Consider the following 23,117-nt stretch of genomic DNA (forward strand, 5'->3'; position numbering starts at 1 on the left):
ATCCGACATTGAATCTCGCGATAATGGGAGAAAACCGAACACGCGTTCAACACAGTTTTTCAAGCCTTTTTTATTCAAACACGTACGTATCCGTTATATTTACTGTAGAAAATCAAGCCGCTCATGAACCTCCGTTTTATTCCCATTCCATTTTCCAACGTCAGCCTAACAACAAGTTATCGGTCAATTAAGCATAATTGGCAGAAAAAAATCGTCCGATGCTTGTCAGCATAAATTTTTTATCGCAATTTCATAAAAGCATGTGAACATTTTGTTTTCCTGACAATACTTATTTATTACAATATTATTAAATTACTGAGATATAGCGAGCGACGTTTTTTATCAACTCCGCCGTGTCATTCTTCGTTAGCTCTCTTACCGACGGATTTTTCAGTCGAATGGCACTCGACGCTTTCGAAATTTGTTAATCCAACGAAATAACCGCGCAAACGTTGACGATCTCGTCGAAAAATGATAAAAAATCGAGACTCCGTGAGGGAAAAAAAAAGCGAAAAATGAAACCGCAATCGATAACGACGCGGTGAAGCGCTGACAGCCGTTGGGAAACCTCGCCCCCGATCGAATTAATGCAGAGCAATCAACACTTTCGTCTCCTGAGCGCTTAATTGTTCGTGGTTAAGAGCTCTTGATTCAGGGCTACGAAGCAAACGCGAATACCAAGAAAAAATAAAGGGCAAGAGAGATAAAAATGGAACGAATTCGAGCGGTGCAGAGGCAGAGTTGATTGGCAAATTAAGGCTATTGATCCGCACTAAAGAAATGAGAAAAGGAAGAAAGCGAGGGGAAGAGAGAAAAAGACACGGCGCGGAGGTACTGTCGACGATTAGAGGCTGTAGTCGATTGATTAATAGGCTGACTTGACTCATCGCCGACCAAACATTCGTCTCTGACGCTCTTTCTTACCCGGCGAGTTGAGACGTCGTCGAAGCAGATGAAAAAAATCGAGAAAGCAAGAATAACGACGGCGGAGGGCTGCAACAGTGGAGGCAAATTTTTTAACCGAAATAAAAGTGAAAATTCCGGTGGGGATCAAATGTTGGAATGAATTTAATTTCGAACAGCTAAAATCTCTCGAGTTTATAAACTTCGAATGATAATATGGAGAGACAGATTCGACTAGAGCTTTGAATGCCGAAAATAAATAAAGCAGAAACTGCAAGGTTCGAAGCACGTTTACGTCGAAAATAGTAACAATCGCCCATAGGACGATGACTAAAATATCGATTTTTCGAAAATTCGACTATCACTCTTTCCATTCATAAATTACTACGGTCAGCGATACTGTGAAAATTCACAATTTTGAAAATATAATAACGAGAGACGAAATATTACTGAGGTTGAAATACTGAAACAGCAAACAGTCGAACAGTCAAAATAGCGAAACGTTGGAAAGTCGATCGATCAAAATAAAGAAATATACGCGTCTCACTCACTCACTTACTCAGACCGGTGACCTCCAATTTTAAGGTAATTCTATCGCCAGGCTTAGTTTATAAGATTTAAAAAACAAATTTTTATGCTGAACTTGAACCTTTAATAAAGGGCTGTGTAAAATTTCAGGGTCGGTTATCGACCTAATTTCAGAGAAATTAATTATTAAAATTGGTGGTTTTCGCGATGGAATTTCAAAACAGCATACAAAACCTAACGTCCGGTTGCTACAAAAGGGTATATTTGCCTAGAAATCCATAAAATTCTGGAAAAAAACTGCAATTCGTATACTTAACACTTGTAGTAATCTAATACTCCCAAAAAAAGTTGCCCTTATCGGCCTATTTTTTACGGAATATTAAGTTTAATTTGAACTTCCGGCATTGGATTTTCTACGACTCGCTATGATAAAGAGACATGACAGTAAGGCATCAGCTGAGTGTAGTCCTAACCTCAATTTGACAGATCAGCAGAAAATAGGTTAAACACTCACGAGTGGTCGAGTAGAAAAAGACGAAGAGAACCGGTGTTGCCAAACGTAAACCTGGGATACTACGCGAATCGTTGGACTATCTTTTTTTTAATTTTTATAATTCAGTACGAACATTCGTTTAAAGGATTACATATGGAAAATTTTACTTATAAGAAATAATTTTTTTCCGTATGTCAATAATATTAATTACTATAAGTCTCAACTATCAGCAGTGATATGACTAGACTGAAGCGATAGAATTACCTTAAACATCGCCATTTTGACTTTCGCCTTTTCGAGCTGTTCTGCATATCTAAGTTTTGTAGGCTCGAAAAATTCACTTTCGATTTTTTGCTACTCTATATTCCGATTTGTCTGTAAAACAATTACTCTCCATTTTGAATTCGAAAATATGAACTTTTGACGTTCGGATGGTCTGTTAAAATTGCATTCGAAATGAAAACTATTGAAGCATATATTTTCGGGTAAATATGAATTCAAAGAAGGAATTTTTGATTAAACACGCAATCTGCTGAACAGTCGATCGGGAATAAAAATTTCGAATTACTTATTTTTCTCCAAACTGATATCGCAAGTTAAAAAATTTCGAAATATCGACCGTTCTACAATTCGACATATCGAACCCCACGTGAAAATTCACTGCAAAATCTGGCTCGAGCTTAGCGAAAAGGTGTCGAACTTTGAGGCAGTTTTTTCGATCTCCTCAACTAGCGATTCCCCGTTACGGCTGTGGACTCTTGGCAAGCGGGTGGGAATTTAATGGAATTACATAAGAATCGTATTTGGCCCGGGCCTCTGGAAATGAAATAATTACAAGCAAGAAATTCACGATTTTCGCCCTTTTTGGTCACGTTCCGAAGGACACAAGCCGCTCAAGTATTCCAAGTATTTTCTACAACCACGCTTTTAGCAGCGAGCACGTTTTTATTTCGATCGAAGTATATCCGGAAATGAGAAAACATGGAAAAGACTATGACAGGAGTGACAATAAGAGCCTTCGCTTCCGCCGTCCTTATTTTCACGTTGCGATCGTTCCCGATTTCGTTCAAGCGCGATCGAGCTACGTCATCGCGTCTTGGCTCGCGTCGCATTTTTATTTCCCCCCCTCCTCGCGCGCCCGTGAAGAACGGAGACTTTGTTATTCGACGCAACCTCGATTCGCCCTTCCGAATCTCGCTCCGTCATATCTGCGAAAATATTCAAATCACAAGAATGGAAAAAAATGCTAATTCACCGAATGACGAACGATTTTCTTCCTTTTCCCACTCACTCGATCCCCCCCATATTTTCATGCCTTTGAAAAATGCTTAGTCCCCCAACCTCGTGCGCCGAAAAAAACTACTGCTCTTCCCCGCTCTGTATTTCACGAGCGAACCTCTCGCTCGCACCATTTTAATGCCAATAAATTATTTATTATCCCGCCCCCCGCGAACACGAGGAGCAAAGAAAAAATTGTTTATCACTCACAATATCAGGGTGTTTATATTCATTTGTAAACACTCGTAAAAAAAAACACGGCTGTCAACGACGTTTTTAACGACTCGCCCGCCCGTTAAGTCACGCCGGCCCGTATCGATTCGAACGAGAGTTCCCGTTATCGAGGAGAACACCCTCCTTAATCTTGTAGAGGAAAACGTGTGTGCTCGAGGGCACCCTCATGAAGTATTAATGGCTCCCCAGGTGAAATTTGTGTCCTACCCAATCTCCGCGACAGATCCAGTCTACGTTTTATCGTAATTAAAGCTATACCGAAGCGTACAACGAGATTTAACGATAGGCGAGTCGCCGAGGAATATGAGATTTGCTGAATTTGCCAGAAAACATTCTCACGAAAACCCAATCGACGAAGAACCGTATTGGACCATGAAAAAGTTCATTTTTCGTTATTTTCGAATTAATCATTTGTGTTTTATTAGCGATTGTCGAGGGGAGTTTATCGTTTTGATGAAAATCTGCAAAAGTTTCGGTGCTGAACTCATTCGGGGTTCTCGGACTCGGGTTTTTCGGGCAGAATTCTTCTCGCTGGTGTTATATTTAAAGCTTAATAGTCGCACGGGGATTATCGGACCCCAGCCGCTTTTCGACTGACGATACCAAATAGAAATATCGAGAAAAAGGGACTTGTGACGCCCTCGGCCGATAGTTCGTTGTTATTATTCGAAAGGGCCCATTAGTTTAGCTTTGGTAGTCGATCAGGTGAGACCGTGCGAAGATCCGGGGTCCGATGGACCCCGGTGTGCCAAATTTAACTGATACTACCTGAAAGCGTGATTTCTCAGGTTTATAGAACGAGTTGATTATTTTTTTTTAATTGAAAATTACGATTTCCACATCAATTTTTGCGAAAAAAGTCATTTTTCCGGCATTCTTTTGTTTGACATTTTTTTTAAATATAAAAAATAACACGAATAGAATAAAATCGTTATGGTAGTTTCTCAAAGGTTCAAAATACATTGCAGTATTTTTATTTCATTTTTTTTGACAGTTTTTCAATTATTTCTCGTCCCCCAAAGTGAGTGGGGTACTTTGGACCCCGTGTGAGTATTACGTCAGAAATTTGTGAGGTCTGTGACTAGCAAGGGTTAACGAAAACACATTCGATAGTACTGCAAAGGATTCATTTATTTCCGAAATACTCGAAGAACTCGCGACGTTACTGATTTGCTGTAAATACCGAATTTTTCTGTTCGCCGAAGCGACGAAGGTCGTAACGTTGGACGTTTAGAAAATATATGTTGACTGAAAAGGCCCCTGAAAATAGGTGAGAAAAGCTTTTTAGTTGGAGAGAGAAGTTTGATAAAAATATAAAAAATGTAGAGGAGAAAAAGGAGCGTAGGAAAAAATGTGGATGGAAAAATATAGAGGAATCGTAATAAATTCGCAGGAATGACGTGCAACAGCATGACTCAACTGGTATCGGAGGGCGCGACGCCGTTGTTGGGCAGCCACGAGGCGCTGCTGGCGGAGATAAAGCGTTTGCGGGAGCGTCTGGTTTGTTTGGAAACGGAGAACGCGACAATGAGCGTCAAATTGAATCAGCAGCAGTGGGACGTCGAGCATCGATTGGCGGAAATAGAGATGCAGATATGCGGAGCGAGCTCGACGTCGAGCATCGAGGATAACGAGAGGAATCGGGAGAGCTTCATTTAACGAGAAATAAGGCCGCGCACCGAGCGCGGCAAAGCGAAAATCGAGCGTGTCCGGAGGTACTTGAACGAGGGGGGGGAGAGCGCTTCGAGGATGGACGACGAGGCAACGAGGAGTTTTTTCAGTTCCGGGAGGATCGACGCGAGGTCGAGCGACGCCAAGTCGATCGGGAGTCTCAGCCAGCACTTTTTCGAGAGCGACGACAACGAGGACAAATACACCGGGACTTGTAACGGCTACAGCTCGCACCCGGGCAGCAAATCGAATCTGCTCTTGTGCACCGAGTGCGATTTGCGCTCGAAAACCTGCACTTACAGGCCGCAAACGCCGAGCCAGTTGGGACGCTTCGTCGAGGAGAGAATCGAGCGGAAAAGTCCCATGAAGCTGGAAGGCTCTCCTCGCTACCGCCGGGACGAAAATAACGCCGAACGCTCCGAACGGAAAGCCAGAAACATTCCGCTCTCGCCGTCCAACCTCGCTGCCACTTCGCGCAATCAGGATCAAGAACAGATGAGAATTTTCGAACGACAACGCGAGACGGACTTGAAACATCACGAAAGCAGAAGCCCCGCGTCCCACAAAAATTATCAACCGGCTAACTCGCCCCGATGTCACGCTGACATCGACCAACGTACTGCCAATAAACGAATCGAACTCGAGGACGATCAAACCGAGGAAAGGAGGAGCAAAATCGCGCAGGAACGTTATCACGATTCGAGGTAATTCACCGTCCTCCGCTTTTCGATTAATTTCATTTTTTTCATCAATCGATACTTTTGGCCAACCTCACACTTGACGTCATTTTTTTACATTGTTTTTACTCGGCACTGGCACAATTCTTTCCCTTCGTAATCGAGCTTTCGTCTTTTGAAAAAAAACATTCCAATAAACTAAATCGTTTCAAGACATTTGCGACCGTCCGGGTCCCGGAGACCCATCACGACGCTTGCTCAAGAGCTCACAGTCTTTTACATCAATTGTCTACCGAACGCGAAAAAAGTGATGTAGAATCGAACCTCGTTGTCAACACGTCGCAAAGATTTTAAACGAAAGAGCAGATCAGAGCAGATTCCGAGACCTCTGCACTCGAAAAAGTAGATTTGACGCGTGCACAAGAAACTCATATTTCAATAAATTGATGAAAAATCATTAAAATGATGAAAAAAGTCAAAATGTATTTCATGTTTTGTACTTATAATGAAAATATTATTAAATTAAATTTTTATTTAATATATTAATTTAATATATTTTTTAACTCATAAATAATGTTCATTATTTTAATTGAATTGAAAAAAAAAATAATTTAGTCATTACGACGATACTAAAAGGAATGATTAGACGAGAGTTTTAATCGAATTGAAAATACAGGAGTCCAGTTCAAATATGCGATCGGTCGCCGAGGCGCAAAAAAATTGATGAACGAGAGTGGACGAGGCGCGAGGGGAATGGATCGGAGGATCAGGATTATCTTGAGGAATCGGAGGAGAGTCCGCCGTGTCCACTGTGTAACGGATCGAATGGGAACAGCGATATTTCACGATGTGCCCATTGTAATTTTTCGAGCGATCAGGACGACCCCGATCTCATATGTTTTCAATGTCAGATGTCGGCGGAGGATGAAACGACGAGTGTGGAAGGTTCGATATGTCCGAAGTGTGAAAGCATGTGTCACTCGAAGTCGGGCACGAACGGGAGCTCGTGCCAAACGACTTCATCCTCGAGCGAAGGTACGAAATATCCGGTAGACGCGGTGGTCAAAATCCACGTTAACAATCGTTCGATCGAGGTTGATTCTGACGATACGATTGACAGCGATCCGGCGTTGAACAGTCACGAGAATGGCGCCGAGGCCGGCACAGGTGCTGCCACCAGCTCGCTCGACCGCCTCGAAACTATAATCGAAGTTAAGAACGACACTGCGTGCGAAAATGGCGACGACAACGGCTCCAAGATCAACGGACAACCGCGAACTAAATATCTCAATTATATGATCGTTCTACTTTTGTAAATAAACTGAAAAAGCCCGAACGAAATAATACCGAATATTTGGCTGGTTCTAATCACTGGGAGGGGACACAAATTCGTCATCGCGAATGGTCAACTCGATACTTCAATAACCAAAAATATTGTAATCATAAAAATACACCACAAAACTATCAGCTTCGTTTCGAATTTCTATGAAAATATAAAAATTCACGATAACCGTTCGCAGGGTCAACAAACTTCAAATTTTTATTATTTTCACTCGCACCAAAAATGAAATCACCACTTCCCGACAAACAATACGAAACACTGTTCCGAATCGAAGAACGAATTGGGTACAAATTCACTAAAAATCACTTCACCAAAGGCGACACAACTATAATATTGAAATCCCATAACAAAAAGTAACAGTCGATTTCGACGTTCAATTTATTCCGTTCGTTCCCTCCAGGTGTATTCTCACAGTGCGGAATCAACGAACCGGCTAACAGGATCGAAAAATCGAAGAAAAAACATGAAAAAGTGTGCAAACGTAGTGGAGAGTGTGAAAACAAAATTTTCAAAACAAAACGATTCGTACAGTCTTGAACGCTAGTTAATTCAATTAAAATGATCGTGCTTGTAATGTAAATATTAGTTTAGTATAACTAATTGAACATATATAATATATATATGCATATATATAATAACGCCTTAGGATATATATATGAATATATATATATATATATATAAATAAAAATATAGTCGAAAGAACCACGGTTGAGTTTATTATCGATTAAGACAAAGACAGTGTTGGTGAATAAATCTATTCCGAAGTCTCGAATATTCCTATATGAAAAAAAAAAGAAACAACAAAAAAAAACACTGAACACGATCGATTTCCAACGATTTTTATTGCCATTTAAAGGATCGTTCGGACTCGCGAAATCGTAACGAACATTCGTACACTGTAAATACTGCCATACTGAGGAAGAAAAGGAGCGGCGCGAAGGAGGTTAGGAGAAGGGGGAGGGCGGGGCGAGGACAGAACGAAAACAAATACGAAGAATTAGAAAGAGAAGAGATCTTGATAAAACAATTCTCAATGTTTCGCACGAATATGACAGCATAATAATAGCTATAACGTCGTAGTTTTTAGTAGCTAGATAAAGTAAATGATTAAAAGAAGAACAAAAAAAAAACAGAGAAAAGGAGATTGAGAATGCTGAAAAAATAACTTTCAGACGACGAGAGAAAATGCGAAAGATATAATAACAAATAATGAATAATAATAACGATAGATGAGAAAAAGTGATTATTGAAAAATGAAATTCACAAACGGGTCAACGTTTCCAATAATTACATTATGAAATAATAAAAAAGAAAAATGACACGGTGAATCAGCGATTCGATTGTTTTACTTATGAACGTTCTTTATTTGCCTTGAGGATATAATATGAAGTGATTACGAAGGAATGAAAATGATGAAAACAAAAGAAAAACAAACGATAAGAAAAAATAAAAAATAAAGCAACACTCTCACTCGTGTTCGGGACCAAGTTAAACCACCATCCGACATCACTGCTTCCGACTCTCTTCGCTTTTCATAACACATGCGCGACACGCACACACGACACTACGATCATAAAGCGAAAACACGTACACTCGAATCGTAATTATTAAACAAATTTTTAAAAATGAAAACGAAGAAATGTGGAGATGAAATATTGTAAGCCTTGGCGATCAACGAATAATCGCTTGAAAATAATAATACTTAATGTCATAAGAAATCGCGGGGTCTTGTGAACTCGCAGCGAAATTTGGCTGGAAACGCGAGCAAACGTATTTCGGTAAATGATGCAACAACCGCAAAAATCAATATGGGATCACACTCACCTTCCTATTTCTTCGATCCAAAATGTTGAAACAATCTCGCCACATTTTTAACGACGAACATTAATAAAAATACACATTATAATCATCGTTTTATTCGGATAAAGAACGAAAAACATAATCGACGTACGAAAGAGAACTTAACCTAAATCGATCGAACTCGGGGGATCACATTTGCACAATCCTGAAATCCTCCTCCTCTCTCTTTCTCTCTTACTCTCCGATATCCAAAGAACAATTAATCGTATTGATAGTCCTCGAATGTCCCGTGAACCGCGTGATTATTGCATTTTTATCGAAAGAATGAGAGGTTATAATGAGGCGGAGAAGAAATAAGTTTAAAGCGCTTCGGGTGAGACGAATATTTGTAACTTCGCGACATGCGCTCGGGACACGTTTGAGAAAATTTATTCACTCGAAATTATAAACACCTAATCCATTGAGAAACGTGTATGTATGCATGTGCGTGTATGTGTGTGTGTGCGTTCGTGTGCATTCGATTTCTTTGTTAACATTCCGAAGTACTTGAGACGGGACTGACTATTAATGCATCTGTAAATTGTAACGTGATATTCATGCAAAATAATGCGACGGAGAATATGAAAAAAAGTGAACAAAATTGATCGCACTTCGATCGAAGTCGTAAAAATGTTAGGAGTTTGTTGTCTAGCCACGCCATCTCTCGGCAATGTTTAAGATGTCGCTGCAATCGGGTAACAACTTGAGTGTGATTGTTCAGTGATCGCTTACCATGAGTGCGAGAGAGATAATTGCAAATTTCGAAATTGAAATTCTTTGACCGATTAAAAAAAGGCTCTGTCAGTCGATTTTTCCATCGATCTGCGTAGGCTGACAGAGCCTTTTTTTAATCGATCAAACTGTGTAAAAGAATTTCGATTTCGAAAATTCCAAGTGAGGTTAGTCGACTGATCCATACTCTTAAAACAGATTTTTTTGACAAAATTTATTACAAAATCATCACCGGAATTTTGTGTAACTAAAGTTTCGGATTGACGAAATTTGCGAAGTTTAAAAAATTCGAGTGTGAACGCGGAGGTTAGAAAACAGGAAAGTCGTTACGAAATTCTCATCCAATTTTCATATTTCAAACAATAAATATTACTACAATACGAAAGTTGCTACAATTTTGCATCGAGATATAAAAACATCACCTTCTACTGCCATCTTGATTTAAAAATATCCTTTGAGTGACTACTTGAATGGACATAAAATTAAAATTGACCGAAGAGCGGAATCGTCCGTTTATAGTGCGACATTTGCGATTAGGACGTACCGGAAAAACGAATTGGAGAAGCCAGTGCGAGTAAAAAAATTTGACAAACCTTGTCCTGAGAAAAAATCACGCACTGCGAAATCAGGTTTGATAGGAAATTGGACAATACACGAAAGAAAAACGACCTTCGATGCAGAAATATGGTTTAAAAAAACTGGAAAAAACGGTGTGTAATCATTTTTTGAGTGAATGCGAGTAGTACGTGATTGATAAGCCTTACGTAAAAATCTGTAAGTGTGTATATCAAATTCAATTTCTAATGGATAAAAAGAATAAAAGCGATGACACGAATGACACTAACTGTGAATGTAAAATTGAATCGAATGTCCAATCAACAACTCGAATCATTGGACAATTTTTCGAAGATATAACGACAAGAATCACGTGACGTGACTGGTATTTTCATCACGTTAGTTATTCCTGTGCATAATTCATGGAAAAAAACCTTAACAAATTTGATTTATGTTCAATCATTCGCAATTATAAATATTTAATGAAATTATTTCTACAATCGTTCGATCGTTGGAAAAAGAACCAAGAGAGAGAACGAGTTGGGCGAATGGACATTATTCCTAACCTATAAATCGATCGAAAATGACAAATCAAAAATGTTCATAACGGAAGGAGAGTTGATGTGTGGCAGTTTGGAATATTTATTTTCAGTGGAATTTTGTTCAAAACTCGCCGACTGTTACTGTTGCGAGAGAACGTTAAATGTTTTTGTAAAGCTGATTTTTTTAGGTTATAAATATGAATTGACAGGCCCGAGCGAAAAGTTCTATCGTAAAGCAGAAGAAGGTCTCATCGAATGTTATGTAATGTAAACCGAGCGAGATTCCATTAGCATCGATAATTAATATTAATTATGTGATATTGATTTTATTGAAAAAGTTTATTAACGTTGAAAGAAACCTTTTAATTCGCCTTATGAGATCAAAACAACACAATGAAAAAAGAGTAATGAATTCATGAGGATTTACGAAAGTTTGTAAATAATCATCGCACGACGATTTATTAATCGAATAATTAATCGTCTCGTTTTTTCTATGTACGAGGAAGAGTGAATGTGTCCCAATACATATATGTATATTACGTATAAGCCTAACCTTAAAATTTGCCATTGCCTGCGGTCGGTGATTCCAAAAGACGATTGAACAAAGAATCATCCACAAGAAAGCCAAAAAATCGATCATTGAAAAAAATATGTAAAAGACGCAATACAGAAACGATGTTCACCCACTTAGCAGCAGAGTATTCAATTATCCTAGTTCACTCCCAAACTTTAAAAAACTCATAACGAACAAAAAAAAAGCCAGACAAAAAATTAATTCGATTTAATGAACCCTCGGTGCCAAAGAGATAAGTTTGTCTTCCTGAACACGGCGATCAGCAAAAAAAGAACGCCGAAGCGTTTGTTCACAGGGTGGCGCATGTGCAGTACTTTGCAAAGGAATAAACATAACCTATACGACACGAAACAAGACAAAAAGCTTGTTTAATCGCATTAAATAAAAACAAAGCCTTGGATATGTGGGCCAAGGAAAAACCGACGAAATCAATTACACACGATTGAGTATAAAGAATGAGAATCGATATGCGAGAGAACACTGACACTGAAATAATAAAAATACAAAAACTACACGAACTATATGACGAGACTCTCGGGAGTGGAGTCTTCGTATAAACGAAGATAAAAATATGAACGAAAATTTGACAAAACAAAATGGAGTGTAATATTCGTATATGATCGCCGCATCGAATTATGATCGTTGTAGACATTTTATCAATTAAGTACTCGTTTGTAACGAAAGAAAAGTAAATTCTACCACGTTTCATATCAAGAACGTATAGATAGGCGTTTAGTCATCTTGGTCGAATCACTACCAAAATCTGTAACGACTTAATTATTATACTTGTTATAGTTTTATCAACCGATTGTATTGAGAGAAAATTTTGAAGAAAAAAAAACAATAACTACGAATAAGAGTGCTTGGGAAATAATTTAAATGAAAAAAAAAAGAGAAAAAAACAACACGTGAACGAATGAATGATTCTGATTTATTAGCACAATTATTATGTAGCTTGTATACATGTGAAGAATAATTTTCATTTGAAAAAGCTCATGTACTTATTGTGATATTCATTTCGACAAGAAAAATAACCACGAGCACACACACACACGCACTAAAAAAAAAACGACAAGAGCCTTTGTCGATAGTTCCGAAGGACTTACCAGTGCATTTGTGTTATACCCACGTACGGCCAAACTTGCATTCGCGTCATCGCTGATTTTTAACATAAACGATTGTTCAACTAGATTGTTATTCGAGAGGAAAAACAATAGGATAATTACGGTGAAAAATGATTTTGAAGGGGGCGAATAATAGGAGTCAGAAAATATGAAATTTTTCAAATCTAATCAGTTTTTTATTCAGTCCACAGCGAACTCGAAGCCTAGCGACATTTGTCTGTTCGAAAATTCTTTTTATTGTAATGATTTTTGTGTATTTTCACGTTGCTACCTCGACCTCCCTCCTCCTCCCGCTCCCCTCCTCCTCGTTTAACCCCTCTCTGGTGCGCTGCTAGAAAGATGGTTCCGCTGCGAACGCGTATAGAAAAAAAACACAAAAGAAAAGAATTCAGAGAACGGGAAGTCGCCACAGATCCTTGAATTTGATGCGAGAGGACAGAAAAATAAAGAAACGAATAAATAAATAAACACGAGAGTCTTACGATGAATGGTCACTCAGGAATAAAGTTATGATACATTGACGATTACGATATTGAAATATTAACGATTAACGAGAACAACCTTTTGTAAATATGAATGATAATACAAATATATAAAAAGAAAAAATAATAACGAAACGAACTTCTGATTAATAATCATGTGATTTATCCTAATACAAAATTGTTTAATATATCGATATCTCGATAAGAAGATATTGCATAAAGTGGTGGACAAAATTCAATGTTTCAGTTTATTCGTACTCGATTTCTTGAAGACTTAAAAATTTGAAGGTTAGTTAACTTTGGGATTGTTTTTTTTTTTTTATAAGTCGAAATATCGAATTTTGGACATCTTGCAAATTATTCTAACCTTTAAAAGCATTCCCTGATAAAAAGCAGAATTAATACGATATTTATAACGGTTTATTGAATAGAAACTATTCCTGTGATGAATTATGGATTTTTCAAGTTTCTTGTACCTACTGTGACAGAAATCTTGTGTTCTTCGAACAGGTTGAAAAATGAATGTATCAATATTGCAACAAAATTAACTTTTTATTTCGACATATTAATGTGGTGCATAGATATCATTTGCCCCAGGATTCAATACGTTTTAAATTGAGCTCAATATCGAGAAAAAAATGATTTGAAAATACTCGGTGAGTATCAACCGACAAAAGTTATTACGTCTCGCTCGAATCTGCAGAACCGACCGAGCGAAGTGGATTCGCATCTTCGCAAGTCGACCGCTGGTTCGAAAGCGCGCTACGTGCTTCCAACCAAGTATAAACTTATCTCGCCGGCTCCTCGAAGTTTTTTCAATTCTTTTTTCGTTGAAGAGTCGTAAGTAAATTATTGGTAGAGCATTTTGAGCGTGAGCAAACGGGTCGTTGAAAATGAAAAATTACAATGAACGTCAAATTATTTCTTATTACCTCACACACGCAAATGTTTTTGTTAGGACCGTTTTTCCCGACGCGGTTCTGACTGAATTTCAAAAATGAAGTTTTTATGTATAATGATTGAGGCTGAGCTTGGATTGACATTAAAAAACGCGCATGAGACAATAATCTCACGAATGAAACTCTGTCGACTCGCAGAGACGATTAATTAGGAAATGTAAAATCCCAAAAGGAGCCAAAAATTCACTTCAGTTAGATTCTGCCAATTGAGATTGTCGCTGAATGCCCATCAAAAAATGGCCCATAACGATTGAAAAAAGTGCGGTACAAAATATTTATTTTTCTCATCGAAATGCATAATTTTTAATAAAAGCCAGAGTATCCGCTGGCACAGCGAGGAACACTCAACGCCATCTACGAACGAGAGAGCCAACACAGGTGCAAACATTGCACTCGGAGTTCAACGAAACATTTATAACCTACAATAAAAATGAATAATTTTCGAATAAAACAAAAAAGATATTTGACATTGCAGACATGGAATCAGTCCACAAAGTTTTTTTTACGTTGGATCGTTTGCATAACGATTCTTTGGTGATACTAATATAATAGCAATGGCTTAGGGTAACAGGATTGATCAATAATGAGGATAGTAACGAGCTTCCTGCTCATAATAGGATCGAATATACAGTGGAGCGTCGAGAAATGCCTTGGCGAGCAACGTTGCCAATTTTTTGAACTTCGAAAATGTGTCGCGGCTGTCAAACCGTCGTTTTTGGTGACTGAAAAATTCGATGGACGATGAATTTCAAAATTTGTGCAATTCTGTCAATTTTCTCTACAAATATTGAGTCGTCATGTGCAGGATCGTGACTGCGTGAAAATTCCAATTCCGCCACGACACGTAAAAACGTTTGGTTAAGCATTTTTAAAGATAATGAAGTCCAATCGTGTACTTTTTTCTACCCTCACCATCGAACGAAACCACTTGCGCAATATACTTGTAAAGAGTTTTGTAACTTGTCACAAATCGCAAAACAAGTGCCACAACAAATCGTAACGCATTGTCTGATCGAATTTTTGCTAATTTCGAAACGTTGTCCGTGTTTTCAAACGTTGCAAAAACGCGTTTCCAAATAAACGATTTTTTTTTTGTAAAATGTTGCATACTTTAATTATTGACTATTTGAATATTACGTTTTTTCGCTGTTTCAACACACTCAAAACGAATTTTTCTAAATCCTTTTTTATGGAGAATCGACTATTTTTTATTGGCTTTAGACGAAATCTAGCAAATTTTTTTAAATTTCCATCCAAGGAATACCGGCGAGGTGCAGGTTTTCATCGCGTGTAGCCAAAAGTTTTTAGGGACGAAACTGTAATCGAAGAGTGGAACAAAATTTTCGTCCGTGTATTTTTCCCCTGGACTTTTTTCCTAACTACACTTCCAAACTAAAATTCCGTTCAGTCGAGCATTTAGTATCGTTATTTTAAAAATTTCTCACTAGCAACAAATCAATGGAAATATCGTTACAGAGCAAATTTTCAAAATGTATTCCTCCAAAAACTGACAGACTCGAAAATGACTGACGAAAAGTCACAGACGTAACTCGAGCGTTTCGTCAGTAAATCCGATTTTTCGAAAAAAAGAATACCACAATTCGAAAGTTCCAAATCATCATCAACCGATGTGTCATTAACAATGAAAACGTTTTTGTATTGCAATTTTTGCTTTTATCCGCGATAAAGTAGATTCCAGACGGATCGACTAGTCCGACGGTATTTCGTCGGTCCGTGATTTGAGACACTTTCCGGCGTGGTCGCATGCAACAATATTGCTAGCTGCGCGACGAGGCGACGACAGCGGACAGATTGTCGAGTGATATTGTACTTGCGGGACGGATTGCCTGAGCTTGGATATATTAAGCTTCGGATGGCTCGGAGAAACAACTCGTGAAGGTGGAAAAGCGCACAAACGTGCGAGGGGCAGATGAGCCTCGAGTCTGAAACTAATCTCGAGTCTATTCTCTGTCTCCCTCTTTCCTTTAGCTGCACTCAATTCGCTGCATTCTTCTTGTTCTTACACGAGCAGAGAATAGTCGATAGAAAATGGGTTTTGTCCTGCGGCTAGATGAACGCGATTCGTCTTCATCCTAGCCAAACACTGATCCTTTAACCTGCTCAAACCTTTGTTTCAAACATGAGAAATGACTGGATCCGTACTTTCTATCCTCGGTCGAATCCCGGATTTCTGTTCGGTGGAATCGAATTGTCAACATTTTTTAAATTAGGATTGACAACCAGAATTCCCGGATTTATGGATTTCGTGAAAAATGACGATGAAACTTTTGTTTCGTATGACAGCACTGATACTATTTTATCCCTGAGTTTTCGTACGTTTTCGTTGACAGTTCAGAATTTAGAGGTTAAATATGACAAGAATATTTGAAAAAAAATCCCGAAGCCTCCGGTTCGAACGGTCAAGAAAAATCAAGTAAAAGAAACAGAATCAAAATTTGCAGGTAATTAATAAAACTGCATCGATCTATTATCCGCCATGACGAGAGCGGCCATGAATCATGAGCCCGCGGAATGCCAGCACAAAAAATACGGTAACACGCGGAGGCTGAAAAATGCGAGCGAACATTATTTTGAACAATACTCGGAACTACATTGCCACGCTTGTCGAGTAAACGGCTTTTTCGGCTGAAAAATTAAAATCCCGAGTGAATTTGAAGGTAGTTTCCTGGAAAATTATAAGAACGCACAGCAGTATATAACTCGAAGCAGATTCCTGTGAAGGAATTTGAAAACAGAAAAATATTGATTTGGGAACAAATTAGCGATAGCTGGGGTCATTTTCGTATTTTTTTTTCGTCTCTGCGATTCGATAAATTCAGGGTCATACCATTGAACCTCGATGCTGATTCTTTTCGTCGGTGAATCTTTATATCTCTGTCTTTGTTGGGTCCTCGGTGTTTGATGCAAAACGTATAGAGTATAGCTGCTTCTCCTCGGAAGAGACAAAACTGTATATACGACATAGAGAGACACGCATACAAGGAGCGATTGGCCCTCTGACGGAGCAGCGAGGAAACAGCAAGCCGAGCTGTCGAGCGAAATTTCATGTATGTATACGTGAAAGAGTGTGAGACACGGGGTAAAAGGTGTAGGGGCACGCCTCTGTGTTGCTGGCGCAAACGTAGTCTCGAATGCAGACGCAAAGGCAAGAATTTTCAAGCAAATAACTTGCGACTATTGTGTTGCCGTAATGAAATAATGATGTTGAAAAAAAAAGTAAGGTTCGAATGGCCCATTTGACACATATTTGGGGTAAAAGCAAAGGAATAATCGTTATTTACAAAATTAGGAATATTAGTGAGCGTAGATGTCGGGCCGGTTGCACAGCCGGAATGATCGATATAAGGATATCGCTGGTTGCGAGGCTACGAAGCACGCGAAGCCGTATGCGCATGTCACTTCATTTGGGCGATCTCTTTCTGTCGTGGCATCTGGAGGTGAGTGGTTGTGCGTGCTTGTTCGCCAAGGGATAGTCTCCTTCGTACGCGAGAAAGATAATCCAAATATTACGATACAACGAAATTACGATCGGCTGACAGGTAATAAAAATAACTCAACGAGGTTAAACGACCGAATGTGTTGTGACAATAGTTTTACGATTATCGCGATATTTCGGAGGTGATACGGATTCAACGTAACCGCGATCGAATGAAAGAGTAAAAAAAGTTCGGGTAGGGCGCGCGTGGCCGACGACCAGGAGACATACGTTTTTGCCGGTTTGAGACTTTCTTTTAAATCGTGTGTGGTGCCTTAAATACGCGAGCTTTTGACCAACGAAGCTGTGAGGAATACGTATTCTTACCCGGTTTTCCTTTTCTTTTTCTTTTCTTTTCCTCCACATTCTCTACGTGGAACTCAGGAAGAAAAAGAAAATGGATGACTGGCAAGCAGCATACTGTTCCGGCAACGTGTCGCCGAGTATTATTTCGTTGGGACGATAAATTCCCGGTGAACCCGAACCGGATGCAGTATGGCGGATTTGTTAGACTCAAACTCGTGGCCTGTCTTTTTTTTCTTATACCTTTTTTCTCCATTGTCTTCCATTCTTCCGAGTGGTCGCGGAGCAACTTATTTTCGTCATCGTACTCGATCACAAAAAAAAACGGTTGTCCCTTGTTCCCGACACTTGAAGGCATGGATGTTAAAAGTGTCCGAAACGTGAAATTTTCATTAAATTACATATGTGCCTAAGTGTGTGCGCGCTAAAACGGTATCGTAGTTCAGGAAAAAATCTATTTCCTCGTGGGGTCATCGAATCCGAACTTACCCAGAAAATCCTCCATTCCGACACGGAATTCATTCGTGTCGACGATGTGCGCTTTGTCTAACACAGGATATTTGTTTCTAACTATTGATAAGTTCGCCGTCTTAACTGATTTTATCGATAAAGAAATAACCATTGTAGAGGAAAAAAGGCTCGCGGGTGAAAACGCGAGAAGGGGGGTCGCTCGATAAACGAACACCGGGGTCTTCGGGCCGCTATGTACCCACCTCCCACAGAGACCGTTCTCGTCCGTATATTAAAATTTTTACAACATTGGGACAGACGAGTTTGCTGGGTGGCACAATTTTTCGGGTCTCTTAATTTTTAGTGTTGAAATACTCGCCGATTATGAATTTATCGGTTTCGAAGTTTTTTCCCATCTTTTTTTTTTTTTTTTTTTTTTTTTTTATTGTAGCATGAGTCTGTTCCGTATGGACGTCCGTTGTCTCGGCTTATCTTGGGAGATCTAACTTTTGTATTTGAAATTTCAATTTTGTCCAACAGTTTCTGTCACGCGAACATTAGTCACTATTTTCAAAATGAGCTATATCTATTGCAAATTAGAAAATTTTCCCAAGGTCAGAGAACCGGGACTTCATCATGGCAATGCGGCATTTAAGTAATTTTCGACTCGAACCGGTTTCAAGCGAAACACTTCGGTAGTTATGAAGTAACACGCGTTTATTTTGCTCATTTTTGTCAATCGACATGTTGGATCGTCCAAAAGCGTCCCGGTATAATTGCCAACAACCCGGGTACGAAAGAAGGCGATCGAGAGATGACTCGCGCACACGGTCATGTACAAGATGGCTGCCATTCCGCCCTCTCGCCAGAGTGGTGGTCGCTACGTTCTCGAAAGTTCACGGCATCGCCACGTGGACGAACACGAACAAAGAATCGTACTTATTATTTTCCCAGCTCAATTCGAAATTCAAACCCTACAAAAATACTCGTCAACATCGTTGCAATTGTTCTCAGTAAAAGAGGAAAACAATTGTCGTTTTGTACATCGCGAATTCCAAGTAAAACTGTCGCGTATTTTCTAACCTCAAAAAAAATCGATAGGACTTGGATTATCTTTCTCGATTTCTCATTTTGTTTCATCATTGGTTTCTAATTGCAAATTCTAATCGTTTTTTGTTTTTCACAGTTTTTTTTGCCAGGTTGATACAAAAAACAAAACACCATGGGTAAAGAGAAGGTTCATATTAACATTGTCGTCATTGGACACGTCGACTCCGGCAAGTCCACCACCACCGGACATTTGATCTACAAATGCGGTGGTATCGACAAACGTACCATCGAAAAATTCGAGAAGGAAGCTCAGGAGGTTTGTTACTTTGTCTATTTCCTTTTTAAACTCGCTACCATTTGAGTAAACCATTTTTCCTTGCGCATTGTTGAATGATTACTCTTTCGTGGAATACAATGTCAGTCACTCAAAAGCACAAGTTTTCTTGCAGCTCTATTTTTTAATGATTTTCTGATATTCGTTGCAAATAATTTATTTCGTAACTATCGTATTGACACAATGATGAAAAACCTTGGAATTCATTCGCGGTTTCCACTGGAAGGTTGCAAGGCCTATTGACAGCTGAATGCGTCTGAGTGTCCTTTACAGAAGAAAAGTGTTTTTGTTTCATCTTCAGAGTTTGGAAACTAACAATTTTTTTCCATTTCATAGACTTCCGTAACTCAAATTTATGAAGAAAGAAAATATGATTTTCGAACGACTCGACAGTTTACAGAATTCTCTAACCATTTTATCATAAAAAAAATTGCAAAAGAAATGACTTGATGGATTTCACCTGATCTAGATTGCAGTTATTTTCTTAGCAAAAATCCAATTGAAAAAATATTTTATTTGAAATTAATTAATTTTCAAAATTCGTGTCAGTAGAAATTGTTCGTCAGTTGGATGTCAACTCATGAATTTTTGTTGTTTTTCAGATGGGCAAAGGTTCCTTCAAGTATGCGTGGGTATTGGACAAGCTCAAGGCTGAACGTGAACGTGGTATCACGATCGATATTGCACTCTGGAAATTCGAGACATCGAAATACTACGTGACGATCATTGACGCTCCTGGACACAGAGATTTTATCAAGAACATGATTACCGGAACGTCGCAGGCTGATTGCGCCGTGTTGATCGTAGCTGCTGGTACTGGTGAATTCGAAGCCGGTATCTCGAAGAACGGACAAACTCGCGAGCACGCGCTTTTAGCTTTCACTCTTGGTGTCAAACAACTTATCGTTGGTGTCAACAAGATGGACTCGACCGAGCCACCTTACTCGGAATCTCGTTTCGAGGAAATCAAGAAGGAAGTATCTTCGTACATCAAGAAAATCGGTTACAACCCGGCCGCTGTTGCCTTCGTACCGATCTCCGGATGGCACGGCGACAACATGCTTGAGCCATCCTCCAAAATGCCATGGTTCAAGGGATGGGCCGTCGAGCGAAAGGAAGGCAAGGCTGACGGCAAGTGCCTCATTGAAGCACTTGACGCTATCCTACCACCCTCCAGGCCCACCGACAAGGCCCTTCGTCTTCCCCTTCAGGTACTATTGTTGCTCAATTCTCCCTCGAACACTTTAAAAATCTTTCATCCTACCTAACGTGTTATATTCAAATATTAACATCCCTTGCTTCAGAATTCAATTATTTTTTCTCCAATTGTACAAATATTTCAAATTGACCAAAAATTTAGTGATGATAACACTTTAACTTCATTCGCGGTTTCCACCGGAGAATCTTCGGGTTCGGTGATGGCAGAAGGTGTCTGATTCATTGGGAAAAACAATATCTAATAATTTTTATATTCACGAGCTCGTCTAATGTAAATTGAACGAATTTAACAGGACGTTTACAAGATTGGTGGTATCGGAACGGTACCCGTTGGTCGTGTCGAGACCGGTGTCCTTAAGCCCGGTACCGTCGTGACTTTCGCTCCTGCTGGTTTGACCACTGAAGTCAAGTCCGTCGAAATGCACCACGAAGCCCTCGTTGAGGCCGTTCCCGGTGACAACGTTGGTTTCAACGTCAAGAACGTCTCCGTCAAAGAATTGCGTCGTGGTTATGTTGCTGGTGACTCCAAGAACAACCCACCCAAGGGAGCTGCTGACTTCACTGCACAGGTAAAAATAAATGCCATTTTTTCTATCTGAATCTGAAAAAGTTTCTTTTTGCTGAAAATATTCAAGCTTCTCGATCTCTAAATGAAAATTGAAAATGATGAACCATTCCAAATTGATAACACTCTCAAACCACTTCGAACACACCAAATACAAAAGATCTTTTTTAGTCCAGCGTATAGTCTGAACAAAAAAAAATTATTTTCTCGTTTTGGTTTTTGTTGAATATGAACAAAAGCGACAAGATGAACTGTAGAAATGACAAATAATTCGAAAATAAATGATATTGATATTTTGAAAATGCGATAAGAATCACTTGAAAAATTAAAAACAAGCCGAAAATTGATTAAAAACTTTGAATGATGGGCTTTGACACAATGATTATAACACTACAACTTCATTCGCGGTTTCCACCGGAGAATCGAAAGATTCATTGACGGCCGAAGGTGTCTGAGTGTAAAAAAAGCTAAAATAATATATTTTATAACCGATATCCAATTGAAAATGGATGAAACGAATAATGAGTGAAATTTTTGTCTAGGTTATCGTGTTGAACCACCCAGGACAGATCAGCAACGGTTATACGCCAGTGTTGGATTGTCACACGGCTCACATTGCTTGCAAATTCGCCGAAATCAAAGAGAAGTGTGACCGTCGTACCGGTAAAACGACTGAGGACAATCCTAAGGCGATCAAATCCGGTGACGCCGCGATGGTGATCCTTGTCCCGAGTAAGCCAATGTGCGTCGAGGCTTTCCACGAGTTCCCGCCATTGGGACGTTTCGCAGTGCGTGACATGCGTCAAACAGTTGCGGTCGGTGTCATCAAGGCCGTTAATTTCAAGGACGCCTCAGGCAAGGTTACCAAGGCTGCCGAGAAGGCACAGAAAAAGAAATAAAATCAGTTTTCGCGCAATCGACGAGCCGCGGCATTATACGTCGCCGGGTGGATGCCGGCGTATAGTAGCGAATGTAATTTGTATTCTGACTTTGCGCCATACGGACGTGAACAAAACCATGAACAACATCAGCAGCAGCAGCAGCAGCAACAACAACAACAACACGAGAAAAGAAGAAGAAAAAATATTATCATCGTCGTCGCATTTGCCGATAACGGGTTCCCCCGTTTTCGCGAGATTACATCAACAACAACAAATGAAGTATCGTCGATCGTTCGATAGCAGTGGAAGACACGAGTTTGACGAAGAACAACGAAGTCTCGTAATCCCTACACGTAGGGAAAGAATCGAAACGTCCTTTTTCTTCGTCACTCGTTTATTACATCTCTTGAAACGATCGTTACGACAATTTTTCCATCGCAAAGAGTTTCGTAGGAAAGAATAAACCAACATCAACGTATTTAATATGACAACAACACAGTGAGATGAGACACAAAATTAACATCTTATTGATTGGCTCTCCCCCCAAAACTCGCTTTGACTACTTTTTCTCATTCACTCGAGTGATGGCACGAAGAAAGGACCCAAAATACGCGAGCTATTATATACACCTGTATCACAAAAAAACAACAACAACAAAACAACAACAACAAGTACATCAAACAACAACATAATTTAGCTCGGCTTAATTATATTTTCTAATTATTATACGCAAATAATAAATCCTATATCTGCGATACTCGAGAGAAACATCCTTATTATTTTTTATTCACGTCCGTTTGGTTGAGGGATTGGCAACTTGCTAATTTCATTTTTATCATCAAACAGTTGCATTTCTTGTTTATTCTTTTTTTTTCTCCGTTGAATTT

General features: G+C 39.3%; 3 protein-coding genes across 7 annotated transcripts in view; all 3 read left to right on the forward strand.

The window, feature by feature from the left end:
- The window catches only part of LOC122411279 (cyclic nucleotide-gated cation channel alpha-3), a 177,779-nt gene extending 172,684 nt beyond the window's left edge, over window positions 1-5,095 (forward strand). For all 5 annotated transcript variants that reach the window (XM_043419989.1, XM_043419993.1, XM_043419992.1 and 2 more), the window contains one exon: window positions 4,830-5,095. In XM_043419989.1, coding sequence (XP_043275924.1) covers window positions 4,830-5,095 — 266 coding nt within the window. The remainder of the gene's footprint in view (window positions 1-4,829) is intronic.
- A 90-nt stretch (window positions 5,096-5,185) lies between these two features.
- On the forward strand, window positions 5,186-8,312 carry LOC122411283 (uncharacterized). Its single transcript, XM_043420001.1, has 2 exons — window positions 5,186-5,811; window positions 6,461-8,312. The coding sequence occupies exons 1-2, from the start codon at window positions 5,186-5,188 to the stop codon at window positions 7,098-7,100; spliced, it is 1,266 nt and encodes a 421-aa protein (XP_043275936.1). The 3' UTR covers window positions 7,101-8,312.
- A 9,038-nt stretch (window positions 8,313-17,350) lies between these two features.
- Window positions 17,351-22,992, forward strand: LOC122411282 (elongation factor 1-alpha). The gene is made up of 5 exons (XM_043420000.1): window positions 17,351-17,493; window positions 19,369-19,548; window positions 20,169-20,777; window positions 21,078-21,353; window positions 21,892-22,992. Exons 2-5 carry the CDS (start codon window positions 19,405-19,407, stop codon window positions 22,246-22,248), a joined length of 1,386 nt encoding a protein of 461 aa, XP_043275935.1. The 5' UTR covers window positions 17,351-17,493; window positions 19,369-19,404; the 3' UTR covers window positions 22,249-22,992.
- Window positions 22,993-23,117: the final 125 nt, after the last annotated feature.

This window comes from Venturia canescens, chromosome 5 (assembly GCF_019457755.1).
Source record: "Venturia canescens isolate UGA chromosome 5, ASM1945775v1, whole genome shotgun sequence".
In the NCBI taxonomy this organism is placed as follows: domain Eukaryota; kingdom Metazoa; phylum Arthropoda; class Insecta; order Hymenoptera; family Ichneumonidae; genus Venturia; species Venturia canescens.